We start from the raw sequence: 22,207 nt of genomic DNA on the forward strand, positions 1-22,207 counted from the left end.
TATATGCTAATCTTCATAATTTGATTTGCAAAATATCATAAATATTATACTTTTTACTCATATATTGATTTGTTGCTCTATGATTCTTGCTTTTCATGTGGCCTTATTCACTAGTTGGAGGGTTTGAAGTAAGGATTTACTCATCTACTCAAGACTATAAAGACTATCTTGTAAGCTAGCAATGCCTTAGTGCTCGGTTCGAGTTAGCTCGATACAATGTAATACTATATTTTTATGTACTAGTCAAGGGTTCAAGCCTTTGCCATTACATTTATTTTATTGGTTCCATTTTTTATGTTGTTTGCTTTTGCATTTACTTTCCCTTAGTCCTATATCCAAAAACTAAAGAAAGAGAGTAGTCTTTTATAGTTGAGCTCTTCCCTAAAGTAATTAAATTCATTAATTGAACAAGTTGTCTTCTAGATGTGATTTTTGAAATGAGCTATGCTTGAGCCCAGCCAACTTGATACTTGGGAGCCAAGCTCAGGCCCACATTAGCTGGCTCGTCTTGAGCTCGAGCTAGAGTTCTTCCAATTTCGAGGCAAGTTGAGCCGAGCCGAGCTAAGCTCAGCTTGCTCGAGCTCGGCTCGTTTATACCCCTAGTATCAATTGCGCGCTCCCAACCTGTGCTTGTAAGCCATCAATGCCATATTGCCATGTGTGCCAATCAGCTGAGGTTGGTATTTGATACTCCCCCTTGTCAAGCAATCTTCTATTCGCTCAAATTAGTTGACACAAGCCAACATGGGTCCGGCATAGGGCAGCACCAATTAACACACATTGTCATGGGGAGCATTTGGTTAGTTGCTAACCGATGACAATATGTGGTTGAGCTGACTAACACAGACAGATATGATTGACTAGGCAATTATTGTTTTGAAGCTTTATCATAAGACATACTTTCTTAATTTGAATGTCCTTGGTATATAATATTGTGCTATTTTGAATATATTTGGCACATTAAATTAAGTACTCCATGACTATTTGGACTGAACTCAATAATTAGTAGATGCTAGATAAGGTTTTGGGACAAAACAAGAGAATCGTTCATCTTGGAAGTCTAGCTACTAAATTTGGCAGTACTTAATATTGGCCTTATTAGACCGTATGCCATTTGCGTGAACATTCATTTGTTTGTTTGAAATCATGAGTACTTTGTGTAATCGCTATTACCAGTTTGTTGATTGGAAGAGTGCTAGAGAAAATCTTGTTCATGTTCAGCCATTATCCTCTTGCTTTTCTCTTCTCCTAGTTCATATCAAGACAACCAAAAGCTGAAAGGTATTGTTTAATCCGGGACCTCATTGTGGTGCTGCCATTTGGTGAAATACATTCTTGTTTTAGGACCACGGAGGACTGTCTGGATTAAATTTCTAGCTTATCTTGATTTTAGTTTCACAAATCATATGGTTAGTTTGACTTTATGTAACCTTTTAGGCTGCTATTTTACTTTGCACTCAGCAATTTGACAAAATATTACTCGATTCCCCAATTTTCTGATTTTAGCAAGTTTCCATATATTACTTTGTAAAAATAGAGTTTAATATGACATGAAACTAAAATTTCATGAAATCAATTGTAAAAGAGGGATGTACTTCTTTCTAGGCAAAGAAATACATTCTTTCATTGAAGTCGGCAAATCCAAAATTTTGAATCTGTTAATTTTATTTTATACCAAAATGTCTGATGATGGTGTCAAATAATTTACCTTTTGTTGTATTTTGAATATTTTAAACTCTTGTAAAGGAAGAAATTATGATAAAGATGTTTTTGGATCTTGTTGCTGTAGATTTGATCCTTTATATAGGCATATGATTTGAACTCTATGGGGTGATGCTTGGGAGAAAATGATTTTGTATTTCAACATTTTCTGGAGATGGAGGATACACCAGGTGACCCTGGGACATCTGAAGCACGGGCTTTTAATACAATTTGGTGGCCATCTGAAACTATGGACAAGTTACAGTCTGTTACATCAACTCGAAATGAACAGACCTTGAATACTAGAGACTCTGCCTCCAGTGTCAGACAAGCTGAATTTTCATCTCAGGCTGCTTCTCAGATTTTGTGGTCCACTGGAACTTTATCTAATCCAATACCCAATGGATTTTATTCTGTCATCCCAGTGAGTACAGCTTGATTCTAGTTCATGTACCATTAGTACCTTAATTTTTTCATTAGCTTTATGTATGCCAATCCATTTTCCTTTTTTTCTTTCCAGTTTTTGGATACTAAGAAGCTTTACCATGAACAATGATTTATTGGTCTTCGTTGTTTATCTTCTTTTACATATTTCATAATGTGATGATTGAAGAAAATATATGCAACTTCCATTTTGAAAATTACAGTTCACTTTGCTATAAAGATTTTATTTTTGTCATTGTATAGTTTCATTCACAGACTTGGTTTCTATATATGACAGTAAAATCTTTATGTTTCTTCATTGCCATATTTGTTACTGATTGCTTTAGGTGATTCTATGTGCAGATTACCCCCATTCCGAATTAGAGGAATTCTAAAAGAGTATAAAGGATTGGATTACCTTTAGATTTTCTATTTCATATAGAGAATGGTACATAATGTAGGATTGTACACGACACTGTAGGCCTAATTCACTTGAGGAATAATAAGATTGATAAAGGAAGTTCTCATCCAAATTTTTACGCCTCAATCAATGCAGGTCAGAGGGTTCAGAGGGTAACTTTGACTTCTGTGGGAGTTGAGGAGAGTAAGTGAAATGCGTGGAAAATGCACAAGATTGGTGGGACCTAGATAATGGGAACCTAAATTGATTGGCGAAATAGATCGTTTGCTTCTTCTTATATTGTTCCCAAGACAATTTCAACGGATATTCATGAACATGACAACATGAGATTCTTCCGTATGCTTTATTACCGGTGTTTTACTTTTGTAAGGCTCAGAATCCTCAGATCTTCTTGAATCATAATAAGCAGAGTCAATTTGGATATTCTTTGGCAACTAACATTGAATCCTTCGGTGCTCTATAGTTACATTTTGATCATAGAATAAGACAGTTAAAATAAATCAAGTTAAACACATTTTAATGGATCTTACATTCCTTTCAATTAGTCAAGATGCTTTGGCTACTTGGTTTGCAGTTACATGGATAGCGTAGAAATATATGAGTTGAACTGAAACATGTCTTTTTATTGACTTTCTCATTATTTTAACACCAAAAAGTGTTGCTGATTTTCAATTTTGGCCTTTGTGGAGGCTTGACATTTCTAATTTATTTATTTTTGTTATTTTTAATGATTCACTTGAACCTATGCAGGATAAGAAGCTCAAGGAGCTTTTTGACATTATACCATCTCCAGATGACCTTCATTCTCTAGGAATGAAGGGGCTACAAGCTGACATCATTCTAGTCGATGTGGAGAAAGATAAGAAGCTTTCTATGTTGAAGCAATTAAGTGCAGCACTAGTAAAAGGATTGAACTCTAATCCTGCTTCAGTAATAAAAAAGCTTGCTGGTTTGGTGAGTTCTATGTCATTGATATTTGCTTACATGATTTTTTTGTTGGTCTGTAGTCTGTACTTTCTATATCACTTCTTATTTCTCATATTTTAGCCAACCCACTTGAAGATGGAACAATATGTCACGTGGAATTCATTTTATTCTGCATTATCATATTAGTATTTGAAATTTGTAATTAAATCAGTAAATTCTAGAAAATTTTATTATTTAGAATCAATAAGAATGGTTGTGCCGGTCAACATGCCCCATGCAGATGGAGTATTGACACCTGGCACATGTTGTGCTGACACGTGCTGGTCAGCATGCTTTTTTTTATGTTTTAAAAATTAATTTGGGGTGTACAAATAATAGATATAGTTCAATTTTGTTATATTTATTATTTATAAGGGTCTTTCCATATAGATCTAGTATTTTTGTGCTAGACCTATGAAACATACTTTTTTAAATGTAGGAATCAAAAGAAAATTTTGATATTCCCCAGAAATTCTTCCAAATTATAAAAATTTAAAATTAATATGCCAAATTCATTCAGGTCGAGTCAATTTGTATAGGAACATTAATTCCATACGAGTTGATATTAGCCTAAATTTTATAAATTTTAGCTAAAATTTCAGCATGATTAGATTTTTCCCAATTTTAAGAATCCAAAATTAATATGTCAAATTTGTTCAACTTGGGTTAAAATTGATATATGAACATGTTAAATTGACTATGTTCAACTAAGTATTGATTTTAATTGTTGAACTATTGTCAATCAATGAATGTATTCAATCATATTATGTGTTGAGTAATGTTTCTACTTGACCTTTGCTATATTTTTTGAAAATAAGTCATTTGAAAATTTTAATGTAGGTTTTAATATATATATATTAGTGGTACACAAGGGCGTGCTGATCAGGGATCAGCATGACCATCCTTGATTTTAGATGCATTGAAATGGCATGAGTTAATACTTCTGAGATGTTTAAATCATTATAAGGTATGAATGTTAACTTTAGATGCTGGAATTGCTTAATAATTTCAAACTGTCCTGCCTAAGGAAGGCCATGCTGAGTGCATGTGGGGCAAGAGTCAATGAGAGGGAGAGGGAGCCATCAAGTGTGAGAGAAGGGACACCACCGTGAATTTACAGAAGCAGGAAAATTAACCTTAACCTTTCCCGCCTTCTATAGAGACTTTGTGAGTTAGTGGTTGCCATGTCATGTATCCTGTGTGCTATCTGGCATCGGACTGTATGAAATGGTATGCTTGATACGTGTATGGCATTGGGGAGTCAGGCGTGCCAAATCCTTGGTGGCTATCTATTCATATTACCTGATGCATAAGAAAGAGGCCTCATGAACATAAACATTGCTGGTTCTAGGTAGCTTAATCATTTAATTGCTCCTTATTTTGTGAACCTGTAATTTTCATAATATTGAAGCACATATTCATATAGATATCTACTCTTGGCATTTCTACACAGAGAGATGTACGTAAAAAATTACATACATTTGCTGTTGCTTACTGAAGAGTTTACATTCCTTACAGTCTGACGCTTAACTTAAATAATAAGACAGGTTGCCGACTTCTATAAGCGTCCAAATCCACAGCTAAGTCCTGCAAAAGCTACAGCGGAAGAAATATCTAATTTGATGGAAAATAGAGGAATTCAACTGCTGGGGCAGATAAGGCATGGATCATGTAGACCTAGAGCAATTCTGTTTAAGGTTCTTGCTGATTCTGTATGTCTTGAGAGCAAACTGGTGGTGGTAACATTTCATTTCTTTTCCTTAAGCTTCTCATAATGTAAAAAATAATATTTCCTGTTATCTCTCCAAAGATGCATTTATTTTGCTGATAATTGGAGGTAAAATTTGAAGTGCTCAGTTGCCTGTGCTGATTTAATCTTGACAGGGCCTACCTGCTGAAGAATCTCTTGAATGCACAGACTCATACAAGCATATGTCTGTGGTTGTTGTACTTAACTCTGTCGAGTTACTAGTTGATCTAATGCGTTTCCCAGGACAACTTATTCCATTTACAGCCAAGGCTATCTTTACGTCTCATATTTCTGCAGCTGGAGAGAGTGACTCAGCTGATTATGATTCTTGTGATTCTCCGCTTGAACCTAATAGTCCTTTATGTGGCTATTCTGATAGAATAGATGGTGAATGGTATGTGTGCACCATAGTTCTTTTGAGAATTTTCTGGTCAAAAGTTATCTGTTTTTTGTCTTACAATATGATCTTTTATATAAAACAACGAAACTAAATGAGGAGAAAAATTTGCTTCTTGTCCATTGATATTAAAATCCCTTGGTCAATAGACAAGGTTGTTAACTTATTGTAGTTTATCTTACTGTTTTTTTTTTAACTTTCTTCCCCCTGTTTTGCGCCATGTATCTCCAATAAACTGGTATCTGTTTATAGCCTTAGTTGGTTTGTTACGTAATAATTCATGCATGTCATTATCGGTTATCAGTTAATGAAGGAAGTGATGATTTGCCATTAATCAGAATGATACCTTAGAAGAGGTGGGAAATTTTGTCCTCATATTTTGAAAGACAAATATTCATCTAGGTACTATTTGATTTAGCTTTCTACTACATAAAAAGTTGCAAATTCAGTATATATATGGGAATAACAATCTTTGAAAACCTTTTAGTGAAAACATGTTGCTATTACAAGACATAAACCATTGAGACTTGGTAGTAGTACCTCTCTCCTCGTTAAGTCTTAAACAAGGAGTTGATCATGGACATGATTTGTGCACAAATTTGCACATTTTCTTTGTATTGTGCACTTAATCTTTTGTCCTGCATATGCTGGAATTTTGTGTACTCATTCATGCTTAATTCTTTCAAGTCCTTTTATGTAATTTTAGTTGTCATATGGAGATGATAATACATCCACTTTTAATTTTCTGTTCACAATTGTCCTCCTAATGCAGTGCTGTTTTACTTATTTGGTACTTACAGTGAGCTGCCAGCACTTGCAAATAAAGCTGGATCAATTTTATTTACATGTTGTCATGCTTGTGCTATCTGTTTTTTCAGTCAAGAGCAAGATGAAAATGCTAGATCTTTATTTGGCCGAAGACCTGAGGCATCAAATGTAAGTGGAGCTTCTCTGAGGAACATCATGCTAAGATCAAGTGATCTTATGGAGAGTAATTTGAGGTGATAATGCTTAAATAGCTTTCTAATGCTCAAGTAGTTTTCTATAGTAATATATTGCCAATTTGCTGATAACCTACTTCAATTGATTTCTTTGATTATCTATTTCTTCTGGAGGTTCTCTGTACTTGTCTTTAGATAATAGAATGAGTTCCCATTTATAATTTGTGGCTGGATAATTCTATCAGTTCATCACATAGTGAACCTAATATTGCAAATGCTTTCTGGGGTCGGAGCCGGAGGAAAGTTGTCGCTGAGCAACGGACAGCTAGTTCAAGGTTATTATTTTAAACATTGGAGCTCATTTCTTGTTTTGCTATTAAATGGTAAATTTGTTAAATAGATTCCTAGTTTTTGGTGCCTGAGGAATGAAGACAACTGTATTTTTATAACATGATAATCTTTGGTTAACTTTGATAACTCTTTCTAATTCTGCATGCCTTGGTTATGAATGAAATGTTTAGTAGAATGATATCATCTTTCTTCAGCATGAAAGGGTGATCTTCAATATGTTAGTACCATGGACCTTTCACTTTTTCACATTGGAAGAAATGTTATGAGATTAAAATGTTGATTATGTTCCTTTGGCCTACCTGATGTCCGTTGAGGCTTTCACCATCCTGTTAATGTGTTAGTACTCTACCATCTCTTGAATTTTAAGCCTAGATTTCAGTTTCTCATTTTGAACATTCTTTCTTGTTGATGATATCATGATAGACAAAATGTTAGCTGTTTTGAGGAACTGTCCTATTATACTATACACTAAGTGATTTTCTTATGCACCATGTAAGGTTTGTGGACTTCTTCTTCTCAGCATTTATGTGCTTATACCTTGCATCAAGTATCCATACCTCCTGAAAGAACATTGTCTGAAACGAATAGGGAAACTCTGTTGTATATTTTCTCATTAAAAATTAATGTATATACATGTATACATGGAGCAAGTTATCCCTTTGGTACAATACAAAGGATATACATTAATACCCCCTTCAAACTCTGGATGGCTCAAACACAAAGAGTTTGCCAACTAGAGATATACATTAATACCCCCTTCAAACTCTGGATGGCTCAAACACAAAGAGTTTGCCAACTAGATATTTAAAACGTGGAGGAGGATGCGGCTTAGTGAAAAAATCCGCTATCTACTCCATAGATGATATATGAGGAAGATTGATATTGCTAAATAGAAACTGATATTGAACAAAATGACAATCCACCTCAATGTGTTTTGTTTCTCATGAATTGCTTGCAGTTTGTATAACACTTCTATTATTACAATAGAGTATAGTAGGTATAGGAGTTGACATGCCAATGTCTCCTAATAAACGACGAAGATGAATAATCTCCTTAAAAGTAATGGACATGGCTGTATATTCTGCTTCAGTACTAGAGAGAAATAATATATTGCTCTTTGCTCCGCTAGGATATAAGAGTCACCAAGGAACACATAGAATCCAATAGTAGAACGATAAGTGGTAAAATCACCGGCCCAATCAACATTAGAATAAGCATGAAGAGCATGAAAGAAATGAGCAGATATTAAGTGGTTGCCACAAATTGACTAGCTATGCTCATAGCATAAGAAATATCTAGTTTGGTGATACATAAATACACAAGATGACCAACAAGCTACTTGTATCTAGTCGGATCTGCCAATGGCACACCATCTGTAGGACGAAGCTTCAAATGAAACTCAAGAGATTTATTGATTATCCTATCATCATATATATTTGCTCGGCTTATCAAATCGGAAATGCACTTTTGTTGAGATACAAGTATGCTTCTCTTAATGTGACCAATCTCAAAATCGAGAAAATAATGGAGGTGACTCAAATCCTTCATTTGAAAGTGTTGAGATAGGTGTTTCTGTAGAGATTTGATAGTAGTTGAGTTATCATCTGTAATAATCATGTCATCTATGTAGAATTGTAGAATAACCCGTCCCTGTAGAGAAGTACAAATAAACATTATTTGTATCTATTTGATACAAAAGCCATCGACAAATGGCAGCTACTGCTAGAAGGGGAAGAGCAGTAATCATTTGAGCCACATGAGCAAATATTTCTTCATAAACAATGCCATTTCCTAGGTAAAACCTCTAGCAACAAGAAAAGCTTTGTATCATCAATAGATCCATTGGGTTACCTCTTGATTTTGCAAACCCATTTATGACTAACAGTTTCAAAACAACTTGATAGAGGAACAATATCTAACGTTTGAGTGCTTGCAAAAGCTTGAAACTCTTTATTTATAGCATGCTGCCACTCAGGATGGACAACAGACTCCTGATAGGAGCTATACTCATGATTTGCATGAAGAGCTATCAGGAAGGTATGAAACTTAGAAGAATAGGATGCAACATCAATAAACCCATATATTTGAGGAGGACGATGCTCATGCTGAGATTGGTGAATATTTACAATGCCAGCAGGAGAAGAGGGTGAAGGTGGCGTAGAAGATAAAATAGGAGATGGAGATGAAGGAGATACATGAATAACCTGTCAAGCATATACTTGAGTAATAGGACAAGAAGGGATAGGACATCCAATAAAAGATCCATTAAGAGAATATGAATGGGCATAGTTCCAAGAGGAAGCTGAGGAGATGTTGAAGATGGAGGCTTAAAGAAAGTGAGGTCTCGAGACTCATGGGCGATAAGGAATATCCTCTAGAAAAGAGACATGACGAGCAATCTGCATCCGACGTGTCAAAGGATTATACAATCAATAGTCTTTGTGTTCAAAACTATACCTAGGAAGAACATATCCCACAGATTGAGTTGACAATTTGTCACATTCATGAGCAAAGAGCAAGTATATGCGGAGATCATTAATGAAACTCATATAATATAAATACCCACACCTAGACAAAAGTGCAGGTCCTCAAATGTTAGAATGAGCAAGATCAAAAGATGAATTGCTTTTACTATTACTTGAAGAAAAATGAAAAGCTAATTGTTTGGCCAACTTACAACCCACAAAATCCGACATAGAATTAGAATCCTAGGGCTCTAGAACGGAATAGACCTTTAAGACAAGATTTGGACATATGATCTAACATGCAGTACTAGAGATCAATAGATGAGAGAGCAGTACCAGCAAAATGAGAAGTGAGTTATGTAGTTGGAGAAAAGAGATGTGGTAAAGGCCACCAACTTTATGACCAACTCCGATCTCTTGGCCAGTAAGTGGATCCTACACAATACAAGAAGTAGTAGTAAATAAGATATGATAGCAGAATCACAATGTTGATAATTGAGAGAAGATTCATGCTTAGATCAGAATCATGCAAGACATGAGGTAGAGTAAGATGACCAAAATGCTCAGAAGTAGTCATAATAGATTTAGACTAACAAAAGGGAAAAAGAGATCCATTTGCAATCTAATGTGGTAGTAATTATTACATGGGTGAGCAAGCAAAAAATATAGAGAAATTTGGAGTCATGTGCTGAGTGACATTAGAATCCACAATTCAATTGTCACAAGTACTACCTAAAGGAGCAATTTATAGTTGAGTGTTCGGTCAGAGAAGCAGACATAGTGGACACGAGGTTTTGCAAACGATGACTAAGGAGCTGACTTTGTTAGACAAGTGTTTGCTCAATCTGCTAAAGACGATCTAGTGGAGTGATATGTATAAAAGGAACAATGGAGGGTATCTTAGACGAAATATCAATAGCCACAGATGCAGTTGGGCATGGACAACTCTTTAGTTGTGGTTCTTGCATTTCTTGGGATACAATTCTCAATATATCTCAATCAGATGCCCTAGCTTGTGATAATGAGAACACTGAAGACGAAAGTGAGAGTGATTAGAGCGAGAGTATTTAGCAAGCGCGATGGCAAGAACTTGGTCCACCATAGTCGAAGGGAACACCACTGGTGGAGCATATTGAGAATAAAAAGTTCAAAATGGGTCTCTTTAGCTTAAGTACAACTGACTTTTAACTTGGTAGGGTGCCACGATGGAACAAAGTCCCTACCAAAGGAGCAAATTCTTGACAAAAAGCATATAAAAACTGGCAAAGCGGGCAACTCTCTCTAAAAGCCTCTTAAATCAAATGAAGATCAAAACGCTCTAAGGCCTGCAAGTCACGCCAAAAATTACGTACGTGACTATAAAATTGCTGCAGAGATTGTTCACCCAACCAAGCTGTTTGAACTTTTTTTTTAGCAAGTGAATTGGTTACAAAGTTACAAATTCGCAATTAAAATTTGGATTTATGTCTAACATGCTTACAAATATTAGAACCAGAATAATATTGGATCTGATTTTACTCTTACAAATTTTTGGTTCATATTTTATTAATATCCATTAAGAGACTAAATCAAATGATCTAACATGTGATAAGTTGCAAATCTAAGCCTGACGGGATGAATTTATCATAAAAATTGAGTCCATTCAACACAGGAAACAACTAGTACAGATGATTTTCAACAAAAAGAACAGTCCAAATTGTGCAAAAATGAAGGGGTAATCAGAAATGACGATGTCTACACTTAGAATTTCTGCTAAGGAAGATCTATGGAGCACTTACCAAGCTCCATGGAGCAAACGGCAATAAAAAAAAGCCCATTAAAAATCTAAATTTAAGTAAATGTTAAGATGGCCAAACCAGCAGGGGAAAGGAGGAAAACTGGAATTGTAGAAGAAGGAAATAAAAATATACTGAACAGTAGTATTTTTCTTTGAATCAAGCAACCAAGTAAACTTTTTGTATATGCTGCACCATCTTTCATAATGAGAAATACAAGCCCCTAAGAAAAACAGAAAGGAAGGGGAAAGAAAAATAAAATAGAGATGACATAAATGTGATCAGAAGCCGCTCACAGGATTTCTTTACTTCTTTGAACCAATGCATTTTAATTTGAGTACCGTGGCTTTTAGTGTATTTAATTTGACTTAAATGTCATCCTGCATTCTTGATAAGTTACAATTCAATCTTCTAATAAAAGGCAGTTTGAAGTGTTGCAATCTTCATTTCCTGATCTATCTGTCTAAATCATATCTCACTAAAGTTTAGTAAAATTTTCAGCAGAATTTAAATAGTGTAAACTATGTCATATATAATTCCATATTGGCCATCTTATATTTTCAACCAAAGTATGATTTCATAGATGCCAGCTTGGACCTGATAGCTGCAGCTGAGGCAAAATTGCCCAAGCATTAACTCACACTCGAGCAAGATATATTGAAATAAGAAAAAAAGAAAAAATTCCTATTGTCAATTTGGGATATATGAATGAGAGAAATGCAGGTTAAGGCCCTTGGAACTATTTATTTCAGAAGAGAGGATCAAACTCTATGGACTTTTATCCATATAGCTGGCTACAGATAGTTGAGACTACTGGCTTGTTAACTTGTTATACTTGAAATCAACCTTTTCATCTTGTTCCTTCATGCAAGTTTTACTAACTTTTTCTTCTATATTCATACGCATTCAGACACCTGCATGCTCAAATGCATTTTCTATGTGCACGAAACTGTAGCATGAAGTGAAACATTGTGTCACATATGTTGTAGAAGGATGGGGTAAAGGATTTTTTAATGCATAAGGCTCTAGCCGCTGTTATGTTAGGACATATCTGAATATGATGCAGAAATCAATGTTTGCTTTATGGCGCATTGTAGTGATGCTTTCCTTAGGGCTATTTTTCTCCACCAATTCAATCAATTATTGTGCACTGTGTTACTATAAATCTGTTTATAAGATACAATGAAGCCTGGTAAAAACTGATGTATAACCATATTTTGCACAAACAAAGTCAAATCTGAACACCATTAGAGGTTCTATTTGACTTACAAAGATATAGAAAATGACAGAAGAGAGTTTGATTCAAATTTGAAATTAGGTGGTAATAATACAAAGCATTTGAGCCTTTCCATGAAAGATACATTTCTTCAAATAATCTGTATCCGGATTGTCTGTTGCCAATAGTCAACTAACTTGGACTGCCTGATCCATCTTTCTTCGAAGATCATATCCAATCGATCATCTTTCTATGATCGTCATCTAGATCAAATCACCAGATCACACCCGTCTAAAAATAAATGCCCATGATCTTTTGATCTTGATCGTTCTCATGCTTGTGCAAAGTGCCAGCATTAATAAAAGCACCCAAATCGTCTTCTATGTACCACTAACGCCCTGCACTCATGCCAAGCATGTGTGTGTGCTTTATGGTGCAAAGCAGCATGTGTGTGCTTGTGTCTTTGGCTTAACCACATATACAATTACAGGTAGTCGTTTCTTATTAACCTCTTTCCATTATTTTCTCCTTCTATTGCCTAACTAACACAAAATCCATAACCTTATTTCCTTGTTAGTATTGTCATTTATCCTTCTTTCCCTTTTTATGTGAAATTATTATTTCCTTGCTGGCGTACTCCGAGGCTATATTTGTTCCTATTTTGAAGTCTACAACTAGTGCAAACTGTTTTCAGCTATCCTATTCAGCACTAAAGTTTAAGTTGTATTTAATTCTTTGTGCAGTCCAGAGCATCCTTTATCTAGAGCTCGCGGGAGGTCCATGCTCGGCAGTGATAGACATTCATTTAGAGAATTTGCTGATGGTGTAGCGGCATCAAGGTACTTGAGTGAGTTACAATTTTCTATTCAGATAACAATTAAGAGTTAATATAAGAGCATTTATACTTTATGTTTTTGCCATGTATTCTCTTGAATTATATGTTATATGCACAATTGCACATAATAATAAGTACTGATTTTTGTTTTTGTATTTTGATTTTAAGTAAATTTCTTCATGTTTAATTGATAAATTAAATATCTTGGTTCTTTATTCGTCTTTTTAGTGTTATATCAATACAATAATTTGTTTCCTAGATTTAATGTTGATTTAGAAAATCTAGGCCATAAGCAAATGTGATTTTTTTTTATCTTTGCCTTTGATCTATTGCATGATTAAGCAACTTGACAATTAGACAGCTACTATTTCCTCTTTTGATCGTTTCAACCAATCTTTTACTACCATATTTGGTCATAAGGCCAACATTTTAACTGTAGGGCAACAAAGTGTGCCAATTTTGTGAGAGGTGCCTATTGTATGCGAGCATTATGTGACTGCATGAAGCCTATGCGGTATACGGGCATGTGCAATCTAGCAATAAAAATTTTCTTAACTTTTTGGAACGAGTTGACGGAGCGAATTGAAAATAGAAGATTTAAGTTAAGTCGATCCAAAATCTAAAGGAGGCTCACGTCTAAGGAATCGACTCAATCATCAGATTATAAGTTCATTCCATACTGGACTAGACTGGAATAGGGTATGTACTTTCTTATTATGAGAACGGGTCATTTGAACAAGATGGAATCATCTATTGCAACATATAAAAACTAATCAATTTAAAAATGCGATAGTTTACCTATCTAGTGTATTGAATATTTTAGCAGAATAAACTAATTAGGTAAAAATTTCAAAGTAATATATGGAGAATCATCTTCATAATATTCTATCCAGTAAGGATGCTAATTTTTAATCATATAACTACTCAATAAATATTTTCGAGTAGGACAAGTTACATACACTAATAGAACTAATCAATAAAGACTATTATGAAGCGCTATAAATATCTCAATATCTCAATATTACAATGTAGCGCTTTTATATATATATGAATGTGTATAATTGTTAAAGTTCAATATGTTGGTGCGTATGCCATCTGCATATGCTGTCAATATGCAGATAAATATTTAATTCGGTCCGTATATATGGTCAGATCTTATATGAGGACCACATAATGCATAGGCAGGGGCGCTTGACCAACCACCACTGCCTATGTAGCTGCTTTTCAAAACAGTAGTGTCTGCTGCTTATTACATGACATGTGGACACTTGTTCCCTGACATCTTTTGTTGTGCGGTAGCTGGTGCCCTTGTGATTGCATTGGATGGGTATGATACGTCGTGCCACCAGGCACGGACCGTGCCGACCACTGGCAAGCACGGCATGTGCCGTAAGAGAATGAGAGAAAGAGGTAAGGGATACTCACCTTTGCTTTTGCAGTCGCTATCTCCATCGCGAGAGCGAGAGAGAGAGAGAGAGAGAGAGAGAGAGAGAGAGAGAGAGAGAGAGAGAGAGAGAGAGAGAGAGAGAGAGAGAGAGAGAGAGAGAGAGAGAGAGAGAGAGAGAGAGAGAGAGAGAGAGAGAGAGAGAGAGAGAGAGTTAAACTTAAGTTGCGGGTCCGGATCCAGATCCTTCTCTCTCGGGCGGGCTAGGGCACCCGACGAAGTGATGGCGATGGCGAGCGGTGATCGGCGACGAGGTTGATGGTGAGCGGCGATGCTATTAGGAGGGGTGCCGTACGGTACCCTCATGCCACGTGCTGGTACGCCGTCGGCACGACCATCCATGAATTGATGCATTCTATACTGAGAGGTACATGGATTTGCCCACAGAGAATTATGATGCATATGAGTGTGGTTCTGTCATGCATCATCTGGATAAGATTAAGGAGAAGCTGCTGCTCGTTCATGGGATGATTGATGAGAATGTGCACTTTAGGCACACAGTGAGGCTTGTGAACGCTCTAATTTCAGCTGGCAAGACGTACAGAGGCTTAAGATATGTGACCTGCAGCTCATGGACTTTGTGGCTTGTAAAACGGGTCACATGGCTCTAGGCCGCTGGCTAATCACATGACTTAAATCCTGTCATAGCACGCTGGTTAGTTACTAGCATGATGCATGCAGCTGAGACTTAAAATTTTGATAAGAACATCCAAATTTTTAGTGGTCAAATTGTGGAAAGGCAGAAGCATCTCTTTCCGATCAAATAATCACACAATTTATGCTCTTTAGGACATACATGTTTCCGCTTCCTTTGGTAAGGATATCTTGATACTCTTTTAACTAAAAGCCAAGATACAAACTGAAACTGCAAAAGTTGAATGAAATTGCAAGTTTCTGGCACAAGCAGAATTGATGCTTTAAACCTTGCTATCATGATTGTCTTTTCATCGTTGAATTTTGTTTACAGAGATCCCCCTATATTTTAGCCTTATTGCAAAAGGCTAGAGTATAAGCTATAAACTTGAGAGATAGGAGTCTATTTTCAAATATGTGAAAAAGATGAGGTATTGCACAGTAAAGTTACCATTTAGGTGGTCATATGCAAAACAAGGTTGTTGTTGTATATGCAAACCACTCTCTACTTTTTACATGACTGTCAACCATTGTGTGATATATCCAGTTATTTTCTTACTAGTGTACTTTGGTGGCTACCTCCCTCCCGTATTGTCTATGTCTAGGCACTTATATTCATATCCATGAGATATGGCCTCTTTTCTGCTTCATGCTGATTGAGATGGGTGAAAAAAAAGATAGTTACCCTTACTACATCAGGGTAATTCAATATCAGATGACTTATTTAACCAACCTATACTTTGTGAGTATTCTCAACCCTAGTTACCAATGACTTTTTCTATGTGTCAAAATTAACCATCTTTCTTGCAGTTCAAATAAAACAACTGAAGATCCTTTATAGCTAAAGAATAAGGCTTCCTTCTTCTCTCTCCAATCACCTAATTCAGCAGTCTTTTTACTAGGTGTGAGATTGTTGTCTGACCTGGTGTCAACCCAATTCATTGGCTAGAATATTAGTTGGGCCTTTGCTTATGTATAATCAGTTAATCAGCTATACTCATTGAACTTTTCTAATGTATATTGACCTGAACTTAGACCTTGTATACCAAACATCTTGATTTTTACTGCACTAGTATCTTATTTATATAAGAAAACATTGTTGTAATGTGTAATAGTGAACACATGTCCAATTAATTCACCAATAAAAGTGAGTAATTATAAGAAAATGTTTGCTACTTAATCAAAAGAAAAAAGAGAAATGTGATTTGTCCATCATGAGTTTGATTGCTGGCGTAAGATCCTAACATGGAATTTATAACTCATGCCACTTGAAACAACATCTGGAATCAAGATTTCTTACAAATAGAATCTTCTTGAAAATCTTCAACTTGAGTTATCTTTGGTAGCTTAAACTATCAAAGAAATATCTTAATTTTTTATTTTTATTTTCAGAAAATTGGATATGTAAAGGAAATATCTGGGAAGTATCTTATTAGTATAGTATATGATATGTATCTCTCTATAGCTCGGATACTTTATTTACCCCCATTTTATACCAATATTCAAATATGTCAGACTCCGATATGGAGCGATATATGTTTGATATGGCTCTGATACAGCTCTGATATACATATTGGACCCCGATGTGGCATGTTACATATCCGATGCATATTTGATATGGCTTCGATACAGCGGGATATAATTCTGATATGTTTTTAAGTTATTTGGGTTTAGCAGGTCATGTTTTCTTGGCTAAGGGATCTCGAATCATTAACCTATTAACTAACTAATGAATAATTAAGTAAATAAAGTCCCAAAACCCCTGCTTTATCATGCAAGAAAAATTTTCCTCACGCGAGAAAAATCCTTATTCCTTTGGACGAAAAACCCTAGCTTCCTCTCTCACACGACAGCTAATGGCAACTCCGACAATGACGAGAAAATCATAGCCCTTCCTTCCTTACATGACGGTGACACTTAGCGAAAGGCAACAATGAGGAGAAAAGCCTAGCTTCCTCCCTCGTGCGATGGCCAACAAGAAGCTCGGGCTCCACTACTCGTCTCTCTTTCTCTCTGCCTTCACAATGTGGCTGGCTGAGGCTCCATTGTTGTCTCTCTTTCTCTCTTTGCGCTTTTGAACCTAGAAAGAGGTTCAGGTCAGCGCCTCTCTTTGAGGCATTAGGTGAGGCTTCCAGCTCTCTCTTTGCCTTAGCATCAATTTCTGATTGAAAACTATTTCCAAACCCTCTCATAGGCCTGGGTTCATCCCGGCACCTCTGAGAATTTAGGATTTCTCATGTTCACATGTTTGTTATTTTCATAAGCAATGGTTTGAGGCCACATACCTTAATTAGTTGTTTTCCACTATGATCATCTTTAACTACTTACTATTGTCACTAGTTTTATCTTCACTATCTTAATATTATGCTTTGATGTTTAAATTTACAAGTCTATTCATAGTTGAATTAATTGGAGCTTGTGAATTACTTACTATTATACATTAGTTTTACATTTGTATTTTCTCTGCGAATGTTAGAATTGATGTCAATATGCAGTGGCAGAGATTAGAGTTTTGTCATATTGTTGTTAAGTGCATGAAATTATTTAGTGTATGTATTATCTAATGATGGAACTTGGGTTTTTCTACGAACGTTTGTGAATGATATGCATTTTTATGTTATATTGGCCAACAATAGATTTAATATATGTTCTTTTATTTATTTATTCCCACATCTGTATCCTATCTTTTAAGAATTTATATGCAATATCTTTATCCGTGCTTCATAGATGTATCCTATATATGCTCGGTTATTGGAGTATCTATGTCCTAGTGATCTAACTTTATCATGCATCCCACTATGTTAATTTTTATTCTTGAGTAGGTTGACATTATATTTTCAATAAATTTGTGAGGGTTTTTTGCATGTCTAACAATGTCTATGGTTTTCTTTAAGAGAGAAATTGAGGATTAAAACCCAATTAAATTAGTATCTATGGCTTTTAGGAGTCTCCAATATAAAACATCTCGGCCAAGCCTATACTGCTGTGGAAAACCTTGAAACATTAGTAAAGAATAACTGAATAAGTAAAGATGAAGTGAGGGAAAGATAGAATCAAGAGAAAAGAATGATACTTGATTACGCAAGTTTGCATCCCTAATTGATGTAATACTAAGTACATGATATCCATGTAATCGTGTGTGTGTGCGCATGCATGAGAGAGACTTCTTTCACTAATTCATTGAGAATACGCTTTTCCATCTCTAATGTACTTTTATAAACTTTTACTCCTAATCAAACTCTTTAGGACTCAAAAAGGTAAAATAGTAATTAGCTGTTCTCACAAATAGTACTGTGAATTGTGTTGTGCTACAGCATTGTCTGCTGCAATGAAATCTGAAAAGCAAGAACACACAAACTCCAAAATTAAAGTAACTGTTAACGCTAACTTTAACACCTATTTTTACTTCTATCATTCTATGGAGCATGGACTTTTACTCTTCATAGAATGATATATTATTTTGAATCGGGTCCAAATTAGCATTTCTTGCCGAAATCTCATCTTTTCTCTCGACACTTGTATCTAACAATTCAATATATGTGGTTAGCTTTGTTACAACAATCTATTAATTAAACTGATGTATACAAGCATAGGTAAGTAGAAAATTCGGTTTCTAGAAGCATGTGTATATACATATATATGGCATATGATGAACATATCATTTTCTTGTCCTCTAATACTTACCATATTGACGTATCGTAACCCATGTACATGCTTCATAGGTTGTGTCAGTATATCTGTTTCCTTAAATTAGTCGCATGCACATGTTTTGACCTATATGGTGGAATATTTTGTTATTAATTTACAGATCCGATGGTGCATCAACATCTAATACTCGTAGATCCCGAAGAAGAAGCATTAGTATTACTCCTGAAATTGGTGATGATATTGTGAGGTTAGTTTTTAGTTTACTATTCTTATAAAATAACACAAATTTCTTCTAATAGTGCTTTTTCCTTAACATGTCTGTCCTTATATTCAACTTCCTTCTGTTTGTATTTCAGGGCTGTGCGAGCGATGAGTGAAACTTTGAAGCAAAGTCGTCATATAAGAGACCAGAGTGATGAAAGTTCTGGTCCGTATTCAGGAAAAGAGGAAATTTTAAATTCTTCACCAAACAATGTATGTTGCTACTTACATAAGTAGACTTTTTCTTATATATCGTCAGTCTTTGCAATGCTATGTCTAAATATGTTCTTTTGTTATACTTGATCTTTCATAATAAAAGAACACAAAATATATATGGCTATTATCCTCTTTTGAGCTCTTCCACAAGATATAACTACAGACTTCCACTGTCCATAATTCTATTATCATGTCTAATTTCTATATATTGGATGGAGTTCAGCACATGGTAGTGGTGATTTTAGATATCTCAGTTGACACCTTTCTTTCTTTTTCCATTTTTCAATTTAGACTTGGTTGATTTAGCACATGGTATTGATTTCATTTGATGACCCTCCTTTTTGGCAAAGGTTGTACTCTAGAACTCACCACATTTTGTAATTTGACGAAAAAAGGAATCACATGAAAGAAGAAAGTTTCCAAATGTTTGTAGTGACTGCTGGGAAAAAAACTGATATGTATCTAGTGTATTGGCCACTGTATTGGCAATTGTGGTACCAAGCTTTTTATAGTTACATAAAAATTCTAAAAGAGAAATATCATGCACGGGAAATCAAATATTTGGCGTCCCTGGTAGGATTCCAGTTAGATCCAACTCAAAATCTGAACCGAGAAGGAAAAAAAAAACAAGTATTTAAGTTGTTCAAGCCAATATGTGGCCAAAACAGCCTAGTATTGGCCAATATCAACCTTTTCTAGTTTCACCTGTTTTTTGGATCTGCCTTGTTTGATACTAATGCATATTGTTATGCCAAAACTTCAAGTCATGGAAAGAAGCATCTAGTAAGATTTATAAGTACTCTTGTGTTTCTTGTGTAAAACGCAATGTCAGACTTTAGCAACTATAAACCAAAATTTTAAATATTTGCAAAACTAAACTCATTCTTTCGATAATAAAGTGAATCAAATAGCTAGCAGTTAGCTGACAGTAGCAGAAAAGGTATTTGTTGGTTATATGTCATTATAGCGGATTTAAGCAACAGATACACCATTTTCCTCCTCCACCACCAGTACCAAATCCTTTCTTTAAACCTCTTCCCACTTTTCTATCCACCCACCATCCTACTCTTTCTAACATCATAGATGTGGCAGTCATTTTGTCGTGGAATAGTGGTGCTAGAGACTGGAGTTGCATGTCATTGGGAAGAACCAAAGGCTAGAGGAAGAAGGAAGGAGATGCTAAAAGGACTAAGATACAGTGATAATGATGGTGGTTGTAGTAGTGATGGATGATCCTAATTGAGGTAGTGAGGTGGAAAACATGAGGAATATGTTAGAATATTGCTGCACCCATAATTTCAAAAGTGGTCACATAGTCATTGATGGTGGACAAATTACCCTGCATATGCATTATGCAGACTTTTTATGTGGTTGGACCAGTGATGGCCGTGCTAGTGGCACGTGCCGTACTGTGCCAGCATGCCGCCCTCGTGCCAGTGGGGCGTTAATGGCACACCTTTATAATGTTTTTAATAAATTTTTTAGGATATTTAGAGATATTTTTTGGTCTTTGGTATGTCAATATTTGATTTTTTGTCTAAATATATGTATTAAAATTTAAAATCTATATTACAATATTTTATCTTTAGATTATTTTTATAAATAACCTATTTTATTAAAGATAAAACAACAGTTGAATATAAATATTATTCAACACAATATGATTGAATACATTCATTAAAATTAATATTAATGATTAAACACTCCATAATATGATTGAATATTCCATAATATAATTGAACACATAATAACATTCAATACATAATTGATCATTCAATATATAATTGATAATAGTTCAATAATTAAAACTAATATCTAGTTGAAAGTAGAATGACGAGGAGAATCAAAGACTTCATTTGCTAGCATAAAAATAACACTGGAATGCTGCGTTAAATACTGTCGATATTATTCAAAACTCATCCACTGATAATATTGCTTGTTATAACATCTCACATAGTCTTCATACAAATAAGATTTTTATAATTCTTCGATGATATGATATGAATATTGAATATGCACGGGAACGACCGACACCGGCACAGGTACAGACACACCATAAGCATATACAAATTATGGATTAGAGTATAATAAGGGTGTTGCGGCTTTAGTAGGTGTGATTGATATGATGGTAATGATGATGAACTCATATCATCCTGTGGGCGCACCTTTCTTGATGTCCTGCTACCTATAGACTCAAGTCCTTCCCTCATCTGACTGTAATTATATTGAGCTTGAGATGGTCCCTTTTTTCTCCTTTGTCCTCGATAAATTCGGTTTTGTGGATGTCTAGGTCTGGCAAATGAGTTGTCATTCCAATTTTAAAAAATGACAAATAAGTTGTCATTTCAAAAATGACAAATGACAAAAGTTAATTGATAAAAATAAGAAAAAGTTAAAAAAAAAATAGGTTTCACATGTCATATCATGGTTAAAAAAATAAGTAAAGTTGATTTGATAAAAATTGATGGAAATAGAAATTTTTTTAAAAAAATGTCTCTACATTGGCACATGACCAGCACGAGGCCGTGCCGGACGGCATGTGGTCGTGTCGGACCGGTACAGATCGGCACGGCACACGTGCCGGTCGGCACAGCTCGGACACGGGGTGTGCCACTGGCACACCCCGTGCCAAGTGCCGTGCCTCTACTAGCACGGCAAGTGCCGGTAGGCACGGGGCGTGCCGACTGGCACGGCCATCCTTGGGTTGGACTATATACAAAGCACATATGTGGATCACATATCCATATGAGTCTGAATGTACATG

The 22,207-nt window shown here is 35.4% G+C and overlaps 1 protein-coding gene across 5 annotated transcripts in view; it reads left to right on the top strand.

Moving 5' to 3' along the window:
• The window catches only part of LOC140782827 (probable serine/threonine-protein kinase SIS8), a 45,117-nt gene that overhangs the window by 13,694 nt on the left and 9,216 nt on the right, over positions 1-22,207 (top strand). For 2 of the 5 annotated variants that reach the window (XM_073129629.1, XM_073129630.1), the window contains 9 exons: positions 1,790-2,125; positions 3,296-3,499; positions 5,059-5,250; positions 5,396-5,655; positions 6,537-6,659; positions 6,845-6,934; positions 13,150-13,245; positions 19,127-19,213; positions 19,323-19,440. In XM_073129629.1, coding sequence (XP_072985730.1) covers positions 1,877-2,125; positions 3,296-3,499; positions 5,059-5,250; positions 5,396-5,655; positions 6,537-6,659; positions 6,845-6,934; positions 13,150-13,245; positions 19,127-19,213; positions 19,323-19,440 — 1,419 coding nt within the window. In that variant the 5' untranslated portion in view covers positions 1,790-1,876. Of the gene's footprint in view, positions 1-1,789; positions 2,126-2,680; positions 2,911-3,295; positions 3,500-5,058; positions 5,251-5,395; positions 5,656-6,536; positions 6,660-6,844; positions 6,935-13,149; positions 13,246-19,126; positions 19,214-19,322; positions 19,441-22,207 lie in introns of those variants that run through there. The other 3 variants (XM_073129632.1, XM_073129633.1, XM_073129634.1) reach the window with 2 other exon arrangements.

The sequence above is a fragment of the Typha latifolia genome, chromosome 2 (assembly GCF_019914945.1).
Source record: "Typha latifolia isolate L0001 chromosome 2, TyphaL0001v2, whole genome shotgun sequence".
Classification (NCBI taxonomy): Eukaryota; Viridiplantae; Streptophyta; class Magnoliopsida; order Poales; family Typhaceae; genus Typha; species Typha latifolia.